General features: G+C 55.8%; 7 protein-coding genes across 7 annotated transcripts; 4 read left to right on the forward strand and 3 right to left on the reverse strand.

The window, feature by feature from the left end:
* Positions 1–327: 327 nt before the first annotated feature.
* ACRALDRAFT_1065280 (uncharacterized protein) lies at positions 328–707 on the forward strand. Its single transcript, XM_071017123.1, has one exon. It carries the CDS (start codon positions 360–362, stop codon positions 531–533), a length of 174 nt encoding a protein of 57 aa, XP_070872445.1. The 5' UTR covers positions 328–359; the 3' UTR covers positions 534–707.
* On the reverse strand, positions 701–3,144 carry ACRALDRAFT_1065279 (uncharacterized protein). The gene has a single exon (XM_071017122.1). The coding sequence runs from the start codon at positions 2,904–2,906 to the stop codon at positions 717–719; it is 2,190 nt and encodes a 729-aa protein (XP_070872446.1). The 5' UTR covers positions 2,907–3,144; the 3' UTR covers positions 701–716.
* A 1,879-nt stretch (positions 3,145–5,023) lies between these two features.
* On the forward strand, positions 5,024–7,993 carry ACRALDRAFT_2049065 (uncharacterized protein). The gene is made up of 4 exons (XM_071021559.1): positions 5,024–5,378; positions 5,477–6,864; positions 6,928–7,096; positions 7,172–7,993. The coding sequence occupies exons 1-4, from the start codon at positions 5,333–5,335 to the stop codon at positions 7,285–7,287; spliced, it is 1,719 nt and encodes a 572-aa protein (XP_070872447.1). The 5' UTR covers positions 5,024–5,332; the 3' UTR covers positions 7,288–7,993.
* Positions 7,463–7,920, reverse strand: ACRALDRAFT_2021809 (uncharacterized protein; the record flags this gene model as incomplete). Its single annotated transcript, XM_071020072.1, has 5 exons — positions 7,463–7,486; positions 7,526–7,574; positions 7,600–7,676; positions 7,708–7,868; positions 7,902–7,920. The coding sequence occupies 5 exons, from the start codon at positions 7,918–7,920 to the stop codon at positions 7,463–7,465; spliced, it is 330 nt and encodes a 109-aa protein (XP_070872448.1).
* Positions 7,994–9,088: 1,095 nt separating the features above from the next.
* Positions 9,089–11,107, forward strand: ACRALDRAFT_212507 (uncharacterized protein; the record flags this gene model as incomplete). Its single annotated transcript, XM_071023897.1, has 16 exons — positions 9,089–9,115; positions 9,167–9,220; positions 9,270–9,299; positions 9,327–9,487; positions 9,539–9,562; positions 9,656–9,666; positions 9,802–9,981; positions 10,053–10,103; positions 10,181–10,436; positions 10,499–10,566; positions 10,601–10,613; positions 10,650–10,683; positions 10,721–10,769; positions 10,863–10,930; positions 10,969–11,058; positions 11,090–11,107. The coding sequence occupies 16 exons, from the start codon at positions 9,089–9,091 to the stop codon at positions 11,105–11,107; spliced, it is 1,134 nt and encodes a 377-aa protein (XP_070872449.1).
* Positions 11,108–11,183: 76 nt separating this feature from the next.
* Positions 11,184–11,922, forward strand: ACRALDRAFT_212506 (uncharacterized protein; the record flags this gene model as incomplete). Its single annotated transcript, XM_071023896.1, has 7 exons — positions 11,184–11,263; positions 11,311–11,363; positions 11,399–11,411; positions 11,469–11,580; positions 11,621–11,637; positions 11,687–11,705; positions 11,752–11,922. The coding sequence occupies 7 exons, from the start codon at positions 11,184–11,186 to the stop codon at positions 11,920–11,922; spliced, it is 465 nt and encodes a 154-aa protein (XP_070872450.1).
* Positions 11,923–12,126: 204 nt separating this feature from the next.
* ACRALDRAFT_2029265 (uncharacterized protein) lies at positions 12,127–13,640 on the reverse strand (the record flags this gene model as incomplete). The annotated part of the gene is made up of 2 exons (XM_071020580.1): positions 12,127–12,779; positions 12,866–13,640. The coding sequence occupies 2 exons, from the start codon at positions 13,638–13,640 to the stop codon at positions 12,127–12,129; spliced, it is 1,428 nt and encodes a 475-aa protein (XP_070872451.1).
* Between the last annotated feature and the right edge of the window lie 797 nt (positions 13,641–14,437).

Consider the following 14,437-nt stretch of genomic DNA (forward strand, 5'->3'; position numbering starts at 1 on the left):
GACTCTGTGGGGTAATGGACGTGGTACGTGCGGCGGTAGCGGGGTTATTTTTTGACAGGCCGCAGGACGCACGTACCAACTGGCCAGCTGCCACCGGCTGTCCCGCTTAGTCATAGGGCGGAGGTGCCGAAACGGGAATCTCGGTGGAACTCCATCGGGGTTTGGTCCGACTACTCCGCTCCCGGCCTCGGTTTCTTGTGTTTGTTCCGAGCCGGGTGAGGTTATTCGTGTCGACTCGTTGCGTCGCATCACAAGAATGATGGCTTTTTACTCGTTGTCTTGCCACCACAGAGTATTCTGTATCACAAGAATGATGACTGTTGAATCGGAATGGTGAAAAAGAATGTGATATCTATGTCATGTCTATATACCAACGTCAACGTCGAACCGAGGCAACGAAAATTCGAGTCGACCACAGAAAAGGCAGCGCTAAGCCTCCCGGTGGAAAAAGCCTCAGCGGCCAGTCGGTATACTTCTTGCGCTTGAAACCATTGCTCTCCTATTCTCACATTGTAAAATTCATTCAAACATAACCCGAGGTGATAAACCGACTGTCCCTCTAATGATGCCCTAAGTAGCCAACGAACGAATCCCTTGCTTCTGGTCCAGCCATGGCAGAAGAAATCTTGGACCCAACCCAGTTTGTGTAAGAGGCATTTGTTTGCCCTCTTTTTTCTTTTTCTTTTTTTTTCTTTTTATTCCTCTTCCGTCCACCACTAATGCTTAGAGTGCGCCGACTCAAGCTGCCCATACGAGCTGGTCCTCTGCGGTGGATACACCTCCCGCGGGTGCCCTCCCGAAACCGCCGCCACCGTCTTCTCGTCGTTCATGTCCCGCGCATAGTGGTCGTCATGCACAGCCCTCGCGTGGCTGCCATCCCCAAACGCCGCGAACCGGTGATCGGCGCCATGAGACCCGGCAGGTGTCGCGTGCGGCCCGTCGTCGCCGGAGGAGGCATACCGCATCCCGCCTTCGCCTCGTCCCTTGTCCGGCGTCGCCATGCCTAGGAGCGCTCGGACCAGGCCGATGAGCACGATGATGACGTAGAGCATCAGAATACCCGTCGAGATGAGCAGCTCCTGGATGATGTGCGCCCGGAGACGGTCGGCCACCCGCTGCACCGCCCCCGTCACCTCGTCCGTCGTCACGGACGACGGCGTGGCCAGGAACGTCGTGGTGTCCGAGTCGCCACCAATCGAGTCCTGCGCGCCGTTGCTGAACATGTCGTTGGGGAACCGCGGCAGCGCGATCTTGGCATGGTCGTGCACCCACGTCATGCCGCTCTGGATCGACTCGATGCGCAGCCCAATGGTGCAGTAAATGACCGTCTCGATCGGGCCCTTGAGGATCGTTCCGTTGAACACCGTCTCGAGCCCCAGCGTCATCATGTCGGTAAAGGTGGTCAGCGTGTCGTTGACTGTCGACGTGGCCTCGCGGACCCAGCCGAGGAGGTCGTCGTTGATGGTGCTCTGCGTCGACGCCACCACGCCGTTGGCGTCGTCGGCCCACTCGCGCGACACCGCCTGGAGGCTGGTGACCACCTCGTCGGCGAACTCGCCGACGTGGTCGGCCAGCTTGGGAACCTGGTCCTGGATGGCCCGCAGCATGATGTACTGGCAGAGGCACGCCAAGAGGCCCGCCAGCCCCAGCGCGAGCACAAAGAGCGCCGGCAGCGACGTCGCGTACGCCCACGCCCAGCGCACCAGGACCTGCCGCCGGCCCTGGAACCGGGACGACATCTTGATGCCCCACGCCGCCGTCAGGGGCCGGGACGCGATGTACACCACGTCCATGGGGTCGTACGATCTGTCGCCGACGATGCGGGCGTGCTCCTTCTCCCGCCTCCAACGCCGAATCTCGAGCCAGGCCATGGGCGCCATGGCGAGCACGGCGAGCGCCACGAGACCGGCGATGAAGGCCGTCCGCGCGGCGCGGATCATGTCGCGGAGCTGGTCGAAGAACTCGGAGATGGTGTTGTTCTCGGAGCAGAAACGCAGCGCCTGCTTGGACGCCACGGGGAAGACGGACCGGTCAAAGCGGTAGTCGTCCAGGGCGTCGTGGATGGTCTGGCGGAGGAGCCGGAAGGGTATGGCGATGGCCCCGGCCGTGGCGTCCTGGACCTCCTCAAACGTCGGCAGGTCGTCGTTCAGCCGGTTGATGTCGTCGACGAAGCTATCCGTGTTGACTTTGATGTCGCGCAGGTCGCTGATGGGCCCGGAAAAATCAATGTCGGGGAAATCGGGGAAGACGCCGCCGATGAAGGAGTCTTCGATGGCGTCCATGACGCTGCCGATGCCGTCCTCGATGCGATCGACCCGCGACTCGAGCGAGTTTGTGATGCCCTGGATGGTGCGGTTGATGGCGTTGGTGACTTTTTCCGTCACGTCGGCGGCCACGTCAAGGCTGCCGTGGATGAAGGCGGTGATGAGGCACGTGTACATGGCGGTCACCATGTTGATGATGAAGATGATCAGGCCCTGCACACCCGTGATCATGAGGTCCAGGACGGCCACGAGGGCGTCGACCGACGCCTCGATGCCCTGGGCGGAAAGCTCGTTGACGCCGACGGAGAGGTAGTGAGGCATGGAGGCCATGGCGCTGCCGACGTCTTCCACCTTGGTGCAGGCGGACACGGCCTCGCGGTTGGCGTCGTCGACGTTTTCGTCAAGATCCACCATCATGAGCAAGACCCGAAGAAGGACGAGCAGGAGCAGGAGGGTCCAGCGGTTCAGCCATATTTGCGACAGCCTGGCTCGTAGGCTGAGGTATGGCGTGACGCTGGGGGCGGTATCGGCACGGGCTTGTCGGGTTTTCCTCGCGCCGTCCAGCTCGATCGAGTCGGTGCGTAGGGAGTCGGGGACGGCCGGGTAGGCGTCTGGTTCTTCTTTACGTCTCCAGAGTACCATGGCGAGTTTTTTTCGCGGTAGAGGTATGAAGTATGAGATGGAGGTATGAGTAGAAAAGGTATTCGCGGAAGAGGGAGAGGGAAGAGACTAGTAGGTCATGAAGGGTCAGGGAGATGAGAGACCGGAGATGTGAGACCGAAGATAGTCGAACGAAGCAGAGGCGAGAAAGTATTAGATGTCGTGTATAAAACGCAGCACAGCTGGATTCGAAAGTAAGAAACGAAAAGAGACAGGCCGACAAAGGAGAAGAAAAGTCAGAAGAGTGAACAAGATGTAAAAGACGTCTGATTCAACACATGATGGACAATGGAAGGTGGTTTGAATAACAAGTGAAAGAAAAGACAATGGGAAGGAACAAAAGAAGATCAGAATGGAAGGAGAGTGAACGGGAACAGTGGGCAACGGGGGACAATAAGAATCACTCCCCGCCAGAGGCCAGGTGATGGGATTCAAAGAGTAGGAAATAAAAATAAAAATAAAAATCAGGCTCACTTGACTCAATGTGCGAGCAAGGGACAATGAACCGTCAACAGTGAACAATGAACAATAACACCAATAGCAACGCTTCAACTGGACGGGTCCTGGCCTTTCGGAAACGCCCAAGACGTCCCAATCGGAGGTTTCATACATGGCAAAGGTTAAAGGCCATGCAGACAGGGCCGTGGTTGGGTTGACGTCGTCCGGTAGACGCGCTTCGCAGCCGCTGATAGCCAACCAAAACCTACGACGCCGGGGTTATCGAGGGCGTGGGCGGCTCCCCAAACAGTAACGACTGACTGAGCGTTTCCCGTAGGCTGCCGTGAGGAGCGTACGTACGGGACGTAGGCCGGGCCAAGGAAGGGAAAAGAAACCGCGTGATTGCATCATTATCGCTCTCTTCTCGCACCATGACCAACTTTTGGGCCATCTTTGCCGCACAAGAAGGCCCTTCCGGTGAGACGCCAAGCGGTCATACTGTCACTTCACTTTGTACTTAGGCGCCGGGAGCTGACTGACTCGGCTCGAATGACAGAGTCGACAAAGGAGGCAGGAAAACGACTGCCCAAAGACGACTAGACGGGTCGGACGAACAAACCACTACGCTGTTAGTCATGGGAGAGATGACCCTGAAGACAAAGAAAGGTAGGCGCAATCACTTGAAAACGTCTGGTTTCCTGGAACAATGTCCAACTGTATGACGAGTCCGAGACCAAAAGGAATCGATTGGTGACTGGGAGGAAGAAAGTGACGACCCGCTGAGCGTCAAGCAATTGGCATTTGACGTCTAGGGTCCACGGTTCCTGGCTACCGTCAGGGTATGGGAGCACTGGAGGCTCATCGTGACTGGCTAAAAGCGGTCACGGTGGGTAGGTAGGGTAGGACTGCGTGTGGGAGCAGCCGTGGTCATTTCATCTGAGTCCTGTCCTTGGAGTCAGACGGAGGGGTAGGAGTTTTGGTGCGGGATCCACGTGACATTTGCTGCCGCCAGCTCCACTGTAGAACTGGCCAATCAGAGTCCTGGGCAGATTTCGTCAAGAGACCCTTGTCGATGCCAGCGCTACGGAGGCGCCTACGATGTACGTTGTACGGGCACCATATTCGTATGTACACGTATTGAATAGGTCGTCCTCTACTTCGTACATAAACTATCATCTCCGTTCTGTGGACTTTTGACTTTCTAATACTTTGTAGTCTCCGGATCGTTTGATCAGCGACGACGATACGGTCTGCGTGTAAAATTTCAACTTTAACCTTCAGATGCAAGGAAACAAACAAAGGTCGGTATTTTCTTTAGGTACCTTAGTATGAGCAAGTCGGGTACGTTGTAGTGACAAAGCAAAGGACAAAACAAACCCAAGTCACTTCTTCAAGCGAGAATCTATTTACGGTACCTAGGTAGATAAGAGACGAGATGACAAAGAAAACACGTGACCTTTGCTTTGGGGCTTAACCTTCTTTTGGTTTTTCATTTTCATTTTTCCTAGTCAGATTCTTACTGGACGCCGATCCCTCACCTTGATTCTTTTGGGCAGGCGGTGTGGGCGCAACCTCGTACACATACTTCGTACCTACACAACCTTGCCTGAGGCTTGTCTCTTGTGTGTGGCAGCCTCTTGGACAAACAATTGCGGCTTCATCTTCACCTCCCCGCCTTGCCAGCTCACTTTCTCCTCTTCTTCCTTCTTTCTCCAGCGACCAGTTTGTCCTAAACCCGAAATCAGACTTGCGAGCCCTTTTCTCTTCCCAACAATTACCGGTCGAAACACTGCCGGCTGTGAGTCTTTCGTTGAGGACAAAGGCCTTGCGAGCATTCATATTTAATACCCGCCTCTCCATTCTCTCCAAGCTTTCGGCATCGAAAGAAGCAGGCCCCGAAATTCCATCGACTTGATTCGGATTTCCCATTTCCATCATCAGCCTTGGAGCGAGTGACCGAACCAGACACCATGGCCGAACCCCCTCGCGACATTTCCTCAATCCTCGCCGCCCTAGGTAAGCAAAGCAAGCAGAGCAGAGCAAGCAAAGCAAGCAAAGCAAAGCCGACTCCCTACCTACCGTCATCAGTTCCTAAGCTAACAAACAACCCACAGGCGCGGCCCAGCGAGGTTCCTCGACAGCCCCCAACCCAGCCCAGCCTGGTGCGCCGTCTCCCTACGCCGCTCCGCCTGGCGCTCAACCACCTCCCTACCCTCCCGCGCCCCAGGCCGCGCCACCCCCTCAGCAGTATCCTGGCGCCCCCAGCTACCCTCTTCCTCAACCATCATCCACCGGCACCCTTGATCTGAGCTCCATTCGTCCCGTTAATTCCGGCACCGTTAGCATCGCAGATGCCATTGCCCAAGCAAAGGCCTTTGCTGCCGAGAAGGGCGTCAGCCCCTACGATCGCCCTGTCGTCTACTCCAATGAACCCCCTCGCGCCCAAGATCCCCGCGCGTACCGGGGGAGCTCTCGTTCCCGCTCTCCCCCCTCGCGACGCGATCCATACCGCGACCACGTCAACCCGTATCGCGACGAGCGCCGCGATGAACGGGCTTCTTCCCGGACCTACGGTCAGAGCCAGGCTCGCGACCGTTCCTACTCTCCCGGTCCCCGCGGCGGCCGCCCTTTCTCCCCCCGCACCGGCCGTGAGCGGTCTCCTTTGCGAGGCGACGGAGGCGACGAGCACTCGGAGACCATCTCCATCGAGTCGAGTCTTGTCGGACTTATCATTGGCCGACAGGGCGAGAACCTCCGTCGGATCGAGGGCGAGTCGGGGTGCAGGGTGCAGTTCATGCCCCCCACCGACGGCGGCCCGTACCGCTCCTGCAGGATTTCCGGTCCCAAGGCCCGTCGGGCGGAAGTCAAGACGGCCATCAACCGCATCATCGAAGACAGCGGCATGGGCGTCATCAACCGCGGTGGCGCCCTTCGTCAGCAGAACGACCAGCGGGCAGAGTCTATCCCGCTCAAAGAGGGCGAAGATTGCGTTCAGATCATGGTGCCCGATCGGACCGTCGGCCTCATTATTGGCCGTGGTGGCGAGACGATCCGCGACCTACAAGAACGTTCCGGATGCCACATCAACATTACCAGCGAGAACAAGAGCATCAACGGCCTACGGCCGGTCAACCTGATCGGATCGCCCGAGGCGTCCGCCCAAGCGAAGGACCTGATCATGGAGATTGTCGACAGCGACAGCCGCGGGGAGGGCCAACCGACACAGAGGAAAGGAGGGAGGCAAGATCAGCTCGGTGGCGCCGGCGGCGGTGGCGGTCATGACAGGATGAACGATACCATCTACGTCCCATCCGAGGCCGTCGGCATGATCATCGGAAAAGGCGGCGAGACGATCCGTGAGATGCAAAACGTCACCGGATGCAAAATCAACGTCGCACAGTCGTCCGGCCCCGGCGAAGTGCAGCGGGAGATTTCTCTCGTAGGGTCCGCCGACAGCATCAGCCGCGCCAAGGCGTCCATTGAAGAAAAGGTGGAAGCCGTGGTACGTGAACAGAATGCCTCCCCGTCGTCCGAGGGACTTTGCTAATCTATTCTGTATACACAGCGCCAGAAAAGTGGTGGTGGCGGCGGCGGCGGTGGTGGTGGTGGCCGTGGGCGCCAGCACCATGACTATGACAACTACTCGCAGCAGGGATCTAACACTACAGGACAGGCCAACGGGCCGGCCGCGCAAGCTCCGGCCGCCGCAGATGGCTCCGACCCATACGCACAATGTAAGTTTTTGTTCATACACAGCAGCCCCTGCAAGCAGCAAAAACAGCCCGCTAATCGTCGTCACTCCACTACAGATGGCGGCTACCAGAATTACCTGGCCCTCTGGTATCAGTCGCTGGTATACCAGCAGCAGCAGGGCGGCGGAAGTGCCTCCCCTGCTGCTGGCGCGCCACCTCCCGGAGCCCAGTGAGGACCAGACGTGTGTGCTGTTGCCTTGTTTTGATCTTCTGTGCCTCGGGAAACCGCGCGCCAAGTCACCTTGCGTGATGTGATGAAGTTTCACTCGCCCTGGATCTTTGTCTTCTTCTTCTTCTTTTATATTCTTTCCGATGACGCCTGACGCCTGATTTTGCCGCCGACACAACTCATAATCCGCCGTATTGCTTGATCTCTTTGATGCTGTGTTTTCTTTCGGCATTTTAACCAACCCAACCGGGGACAGCATCGACCGCTTTGACACGAAACGCCGGGGTGATGCTGATGCTGGCTGTGTCAGGGGCACACAACTTCTTTGCCCTTCGCGCCTCCCCCATCCTCGGAATTGTCTGAAGCAAGAACCTCGCCGTACTCCGCTCGCGACTTTGAACGATGCAACGAAACCTCCTGACACGTGTTGTCCTCTGCTGAATGCTGGCCCCATGATTGACGGGATCGTTCCTCTCTTCTTCTTCTTCTTTTGACGGGCCGTTCTTCTTTTATCGACTTGGGAAAAACATTGATACCGCTCGCCGTTACTTTTGGGATTGAGGCGTCTCTCTCTCTTCTTCGCGCCTACATGATCTTGACGTCCATCTCTGAACGCACTCGTGGGGAGGGGAGACATGTTGAGTTGAGCCGCCTTTTTCCATTTTCATCCGACCACATGCTACCGCCCACTGTTTACGTTTCCTGCTATGGTGACGCCGGTTACTCTCTCGCTCTCGCTCTCTCTCTCGATGACTAGTCTCCAATGCTGCAGAAGGATGGCCGTCGGCGGTCGCTGGGTGCACATGTTTGAAGCATGGTGAGCAAGTGAGAAAGCCGAAGCGGTACCCGTGGGCCTCGTTTGTTGTCTGCCTACTCGTTGCGTTGCAGGGACCTCGGAGCACGGGTACAGGAACCATCTGACATTGATTCCTTCGTCTCACGACTTGAACCACCCTTTATGGCGTGCTTCGCCGTGCTCTCACTAGGCTTTCCTTCGTATGGCTGGATCGCTGTCTGCCGCCATGGAATAGCAAAAAGGTGTTGTCACTTGCAACGGGGTAAACGGTTGGTGACAAAAGTCGATAAAAAGTCTGCCAAACTGCAGCGTACAGCGGGAGTATCGCATCGCCAGCTTTGGCGTTCCCCTCCATTCCCTGCTTAGGTTTGCTTCTTTGCTACTCTACCTTTTACTCTCCCTTGTGCTTTTCTTTTGGTCTCTACTGGACGGGACGTTCTTCCTCGGGTATCGATCGGATCGTATCCCCTCGGATGGGTTTATTGGTTCGCAGATGCCAAAACGAAGCGGAAATCAGGTGCGCTTGCTCGGGATGGACTGATGATAGACGGTCGTCGGATGAAATGTATGGTTTTCTGTCTTTGATTGCGCTTTCTACTCAATACAACTCGCTGTGATTCTCAGTTCAATGCGCCCGCATCTCCATTCTACTTATTGGAGGGAGGGAGGTGAAAACGGCGCAGGGTATCAGCATGATGGGCTGTACCTACTCGTCGCGTCTTGGTCCCGCTATAAATACACGACCGGACTGTTCAACAACGTATACCTAGCCGGTCTCCCTTCGTCGCGCTTCTCTCGCACACCTCCTGACAGATCAGCTGAGGTGTCAAGGATGGCTGAAGAGATGCCGAAGACCGATGTGAGAGTAGGCGTGGCACGCAAGGCGGAGGCTCTTCAAGGCGGAAGCTCTTCAAGTCGGCGGGCGAGTCGACGTGGGAGAAGACGAGGTCCACGAGCTTGTATGGGAGAGACATGATCTGCCCATGTGGGGGAGCGAAGGAGATCAGTGATGGAGAGAAATATGGTAAAGATGAAGGTGGGGACGAAAGGGAGATCAGGGCTGGAGCTGATCATGACGATCATGTAGTATGTCCATGAGAAAAACAAGGATGCGATGTCCGATGGAGACGAGTATCTTGCCGTAGACTTGGGCTCTAGTTAACAGTCAGGTTGCTTGTTCTCCCCCAAAGCTGTCGTGGATGTTCGGGTCTGCATCCCCTGTGCTATAACGACACTCATGTCGGGAGTGTCTGGGCGAGGTCGAGGCCAGTGGTCTGGATAGTCCCGTTGCTCGCTTGTTGTTGCTTGAAGACGAGAGGCATGAGAAGTGGCCCCGTGGTAACGTGCAGCTCCCGACAAGGCCTGGGTCCTCGCCTTTTTCTTCGCTGTTTTGCGACGTATTGCGCGAGTGAGAAAGAGTTGTGATGTCTCCGAGCCGTTGTACAGAGACCCACGCCAGTGAAGAAGCTGGGACCATCATCTTGTGAACCACCTGCTGTACTTCGTACTTCGTACCTATTTCACGACTGAAAACTGACCCAACCCTAACCCCGAATCCCTTACTTCGTACCTTCAGAGTACCGTACAGTGAGTAAGCAAAAGTGATGAGTAGGTAACGCGCATAGGTGCCTAAGAAACTACTCGTTATTAATGATTACCCACTATACCTAAGAGGTATCGTGGGTACCGTTTTACTTCATCCCGTACCTCGCGCCTCGATAGTGAACCATTTTTTCGGCAACCCAACCAGTAATTATTGCACTAACGAAGGGTGCCGCTTGGACGAGGGAAGAATTTCCTCAATCGAGGCCAGTCCGTTAGCCATTCGCCCCAATTATCGATACCACGCCGTAATTTGCATCCGGAGTCCTCACCGAACCGCCCTGCGAGGCTATTCTATTTGTCCGTAGTACGAAGTGATTATAGACCACCTCCTAAGAAGAGAAAGACCTCCTTTACTGACATCTCACCAGACTTCACCACATCCCGCATCACCACCGGCCCACGATCCGGACCCCTCCTCCGTGTCCGCCATCCCAATTGATGGCTCATTAACGTGATCTCTCCTCGCTCAATCACACTCACCGGGGAACATGTTCAGGTAACCAACCCCCATTCTCAACGAGCCCTTCACCCTACACCTCCACCGCGCCAAAACCACCCGTATTTACCACCGCCCCGAACAGAGCCTACAAGAACCTCTCCCCCAAAACCCGCATCGCTGTCGGCTTCGGCATCATTGGCTGGGGCACCCTCGGCCTATGGCTCTCCGACCGCGCAGAGGAGAAGTACCAGCCCCCTGAGGAAGACAAGGCCGCCGTTGAGCGCTACATCCCGCGCATCTCTGTCGTCGACAGGTCCGACGGCGGACGCTGAGGGCTCCCTCCCCTCACACCACCATTGTCCGTCTTGTATACAGCTGCGCAAGGAAGACCAAGCCCTTCAAAGCCTCTGACCTCTTTTACATAAAGGGAGGAGAGACAGCCGGTTACTTTACTTAGCTCATTCTTCTGATGCAAAGGGGAAAGAACATTGTATATATAAACTCATAGGACGTCGCCCATAATCAGCCCTTTCACCCAGTTGATATCCTGTCTGAAGTATGTGACTCCCACGTACCAAAAAACCACTCTGATCGCAGTTTGAACGATCGGCCAAGAAAGATCCACGGATTCGGATGTATGAGGCATGTCGATGTAATAAAAACGGAGTATAATAAGACCGGTGATCAGAAACTACTCGTTCTGGTCGGACAGAGCATGGCAGAGGAATCAATGACACAGCTACCAATCCAGTCATCTTGCACAAAGGCCTAATCATTCCTAAACTAGCGGCACGAGGCCGTGTCCAAGTTGCAAAATACGAAAACTTCTCAAAGCGTCATGACAGCCCAGCCCTCTCCGCATCATGACCAGTTTCTCCCCAGAGCGTCTGTCACGGCCGCCCAATGGCTCATTTCCACCTCTATCTGATGACAAAGTCTAATGCAGTACCAACTCCACCCCCCCAGTCTATTGTTATTGCATAGGGACCATCTTCGGGGAAAATGCACATCAGAACAAACCACCACAAATCCGGCTGCTTTTTTTTTTTGATGCATGACAATGGACTCGATCCGCATCGCCGTGCCTGGCCAGGGCCAGTCAGACATGCGGATGAGAAAGGAAATAAAAACGGGAAAAAGGTGTAAAAGGAAACGGGAAAACGGGGAAAATCGACAAGTGAAAACAGAAAGACGGGAAAAGAAAACAGGTCACAAACAAACGCCGTCAACATGCACATGCGTAACCCATGCCCTCCACCGAACCGTGCCGCCTAGCGCCGATGCCCATGTGAACCTAGGAAAGTGCCCCCTGTGTCCCTTAAACTATCAGAGGTGGTGTGGGTAGTTGTGCAGTGCCGAATATTGGATCCCAGGCGTCGGAGTTCCGTTGCCCATGGAAAACCATCTCTCTTAGCCAATACTGGTACGAAGAGATGCCGAAAACCCAGTCGCATCGTGTAAGAACCAAGATCCAGTAACCTTCTCCCATACAGGTAGATGTTACACCGGACGAGGTTCGTAACACGATAAACCATGCCTGGTACCCACTGGCTTCTTGGAAAGTCCAGCGTCCCAGACCCATGTCCTTAGTAGCCCGATCCGTACCAGGACAGCCTTCATCCTAATAGCTTTCAAGAAGAATGACGAAAAAGTTCTCGACCCATGTCGGCACAGGATGCGATGCATTGGAACGAAGCGGTCGCGCCAAGTGGCCAGTGCAGCCTCAATATCTTATCGTCCCCCGCAGGGCGCACAAGTTATCTGAACAGCAGAGCGGTTCGAGACAGCTCGTCATATGAGTGTCGAATCCGAAAGTGGTTGAGACAAAGGAAAATGTCAAGGCTGCTTATTTTAACGCCGAATGTAGCCAAAGAGACTTGGTCGCCAGCCTTCGTCCGCAACTGGTCGAATAAAGGATCGGATAACAGCGGGGGTTCCCCTGTGTTCGCGGACATCGGGGATTTAGGCTCTTGTCGGGTTGCGATCTGCGTCTGAAACAGTCGTCAGCGAGAAGGAGCATACGGCGTATGGGACAAGTGGCTTTGCCTACCCGAAGGTTGGGGTTGGAACATCTGGCCCCAGTCCAGGCCCGGCTGCTGGTTCGGGTTGGAGTTGCTATACATGGGCATCGGGTTCTGATTCGGAGGCATGTTGTAGTTGGGCATCTGCTGGTTCATATTGGACGGCATCGGGTTGTTCACGTCTCCGTTATAGGGTGCCTGCTCGAAATTGCCACCCCGGCCGTTCGTTCCCATGACAGGTCCGGGCATACCGCGTCTATCCTGCTGGTTGTTATTGTCCAGCCGGGCGATACTGCTAGCCCGCGACATCTGATTTTGGTCGTTTTGTTGTTGTTGCAGATTGTTCATGCCGTCGGCCACTTGCGGCATCATACCAAACTGCTGCACCATGCCCTCCGGGGGCATGTTGTTCAGCGTGTTGAGGTGGTTGAGATCATTACCCTCCTGGGCGAGCGCGGCAGCCTTCTGCTGAGCCGCCGCATTCTTCTTGACATGGGCCTGCGGGTGCGACAGGTGGCTGGCGCCAGTAGGGTTTCCGCGGCGAATCGAGCACTTTTGGAAGTGGCGCTTGAGAATATCACTTCGGGAGAACGTATCACGGCACAGAACACACATGTAAGGGCGGTCGCCAGTGTCTAAACAATGTCATAGTTAGCATATTCCATTGCTAGCGACGATCAGGGACGACCCCAAGGGGAGACGAATAAAGGCATGAACTTACGTCGCAGCAGGTGGCGCTTCAGATGCTTCGCATGCAGATACGTCTTGGTGCAGTGAGGGCAAGGGAACTTGCCGTCGGCATCCTTGACGGGGATGACGGTGTTCTTGGCTCCTGCGGTGCCCGCTTGAGGAGCCGCAGGACGACCAGGAGCACTCGGCAGGATACCGCGACGACCTTGGGAGCCGACAACGTGGGTGGGTTGGTCGCCATCCGGGAGAGGCTGTTGCATCAGAGGACCGGGTCCATAGGGAGACTGAACGCCGGGCTGGGGCATAACACCTCCGGGCGGCATGGGGCGAAGATTGGGGGGGACCCGGCCTCCAGCAGGCGCTGGTGCGATGGGCTGCGGGTGCTGGTGCTGGTGCTGGTGCTGGTGAGAAGGCGCCAACGTCGCTTGAGACATCATGCCCGAGGTGGTAGGGTAGCCCTGCGGTTGCGGGGCATAGTTACCAGGCATCTGGTATGTCGTGCCCCGGCCAGCCTGAGCGCCCGTGGTGGGATAGCTGGCCATGCCGGCGGGGTTAGTACCCGCGCTGGAGTTGGGTGTGTTGGGGGTCGCCGGCGTGCGGGGCGTGTGCGGGTTGCTGCCGTACATTTGGTTCATGGCGGCCGACTGGGGCTGCAAAGGTGGCAACGCGTGATTCTGGGGAACGGGGGAGTTTTGCTGCGAGTTATGCTGGGAAAGTTGATGAGGCGTGATTCCCGAAGGTGGAGATGGGTAGGATTGTGAATTGTTCGAGTTTAACCCGTTGGTCGGGTACTGTGTCGCGTCCATGTTTCCTTGGATGGTTTGCTGGTCGATGCTAGATGCTCGAAGTATGGGAGGTAACAAGGTGGGTTAAAGCACGTTCCTGAGTGGACTCGATTGTTCGTCTCGCGAAAGAAACTCCAACGTGGGATGGATGCAATCGAGTGGCGTTGAACAAGGATAACGGCCAGTCGAAGTCCCGATATCCTTGAATGGGGGGAGGGGTCACAAACACGCAGCGACAATGCCCCGTGCAGTCGAGTCTGATCTAAGCGGGAGAGGAGCGTATCAGATGGATGTACGACGCGTGCGTGCCGATGTTTTGCTTTGGTGTTGGGGGAGAAAGTGGGCTTTTGTGGGTGAGCTCCAACTTTGATCCCGTTTGGTCGAGTTTCTTTTTTCCCCTTCCTTTTTTTTTTCTTTGGAGGGTCAGAGTGGAGCAAAATGGGGCTGGGAACGTTTTTAGATGTTTTGCCCTTTCTTGCGTCTTAGGTGCTGACCGAGACGTATAGGACCGGCAAAGGACGCGCGCTTGTTTGATGGAGAAAAAAGAAAAGAGTGGGAAATGTGACGGGTGGGTAAGAGGGTCACGCTCAACTAAAGTGTTTTGAGTGTGTGTAGGATTAGAATCGGCCAAGTAGAAAAGGATACCGAGAGACGATGAAAGTGCGTCGTGCGCAGAGAAACCGTTTTGGAGTCGAGATCCGATTTTTTTGGGGGGGGGTCGGCTTGGGTGGGTAAGTGGGTGGAGGTTAAAAGGGACAAAGTGGAGGGGGCAGGAAGGAGTGGAGACCGTGGCCTACTTATGGTGCACGCAAGGCAGC

Source organism: Sodiomyces alcalophilus (genome assembly GCF_042370955.1).
Source record: "Sodiomyces alcalophilus JCM 7366 unplaced genomic scaffold ACRALscaffold_7, whole genome shotgun sequence".
Taxonomy (NCBI): domain Eukaryota; kingdom Fungi; phylum Ascomycota; class Sordariomycetes; order Glomerellales; family Plectosphaerellaceae; genus Sodiomyces; species Sodiomyces alcalophilus.

Coding starts and splice junctions, on each gene's coding strand:
- ACRALDRAFT_1065280 (XM_071017123.1), top strand. CDS start 360: ATGTCTATATACCAACGTCAACGTCGAACCGAGGCAACGAAAATTCGA.
- ACRALDRAFT_1065279 (XM_071017122.1), bottom strand. CDS start 2,906: ATGGTACTCTGGAGACGTAAAGAAGAACCAGACGCCTACCCGGCCGTC.
- ACRALDRAFT_2049065 (XM_071021559.1), top strand. CDS start 5,333: ATGGCCGAACCCCCTCGCGACATTTCCTCAATCCTCGCCGCCCTAG. Junction 6,865..6,927: donor AAGAAAAGGTGGAAGCCGTG/GTACGTGAACAG, acceptor CTGTATACACAG/CGCCAGAAAAGTGGTGGTGG. Junction 7,097..7,171: donor CTCCGACCCATACGCACAAT/GTAAGTTTTTGT, acceptor ACTCCACTACAG/ATGGCGGCTACCAGAATTAC.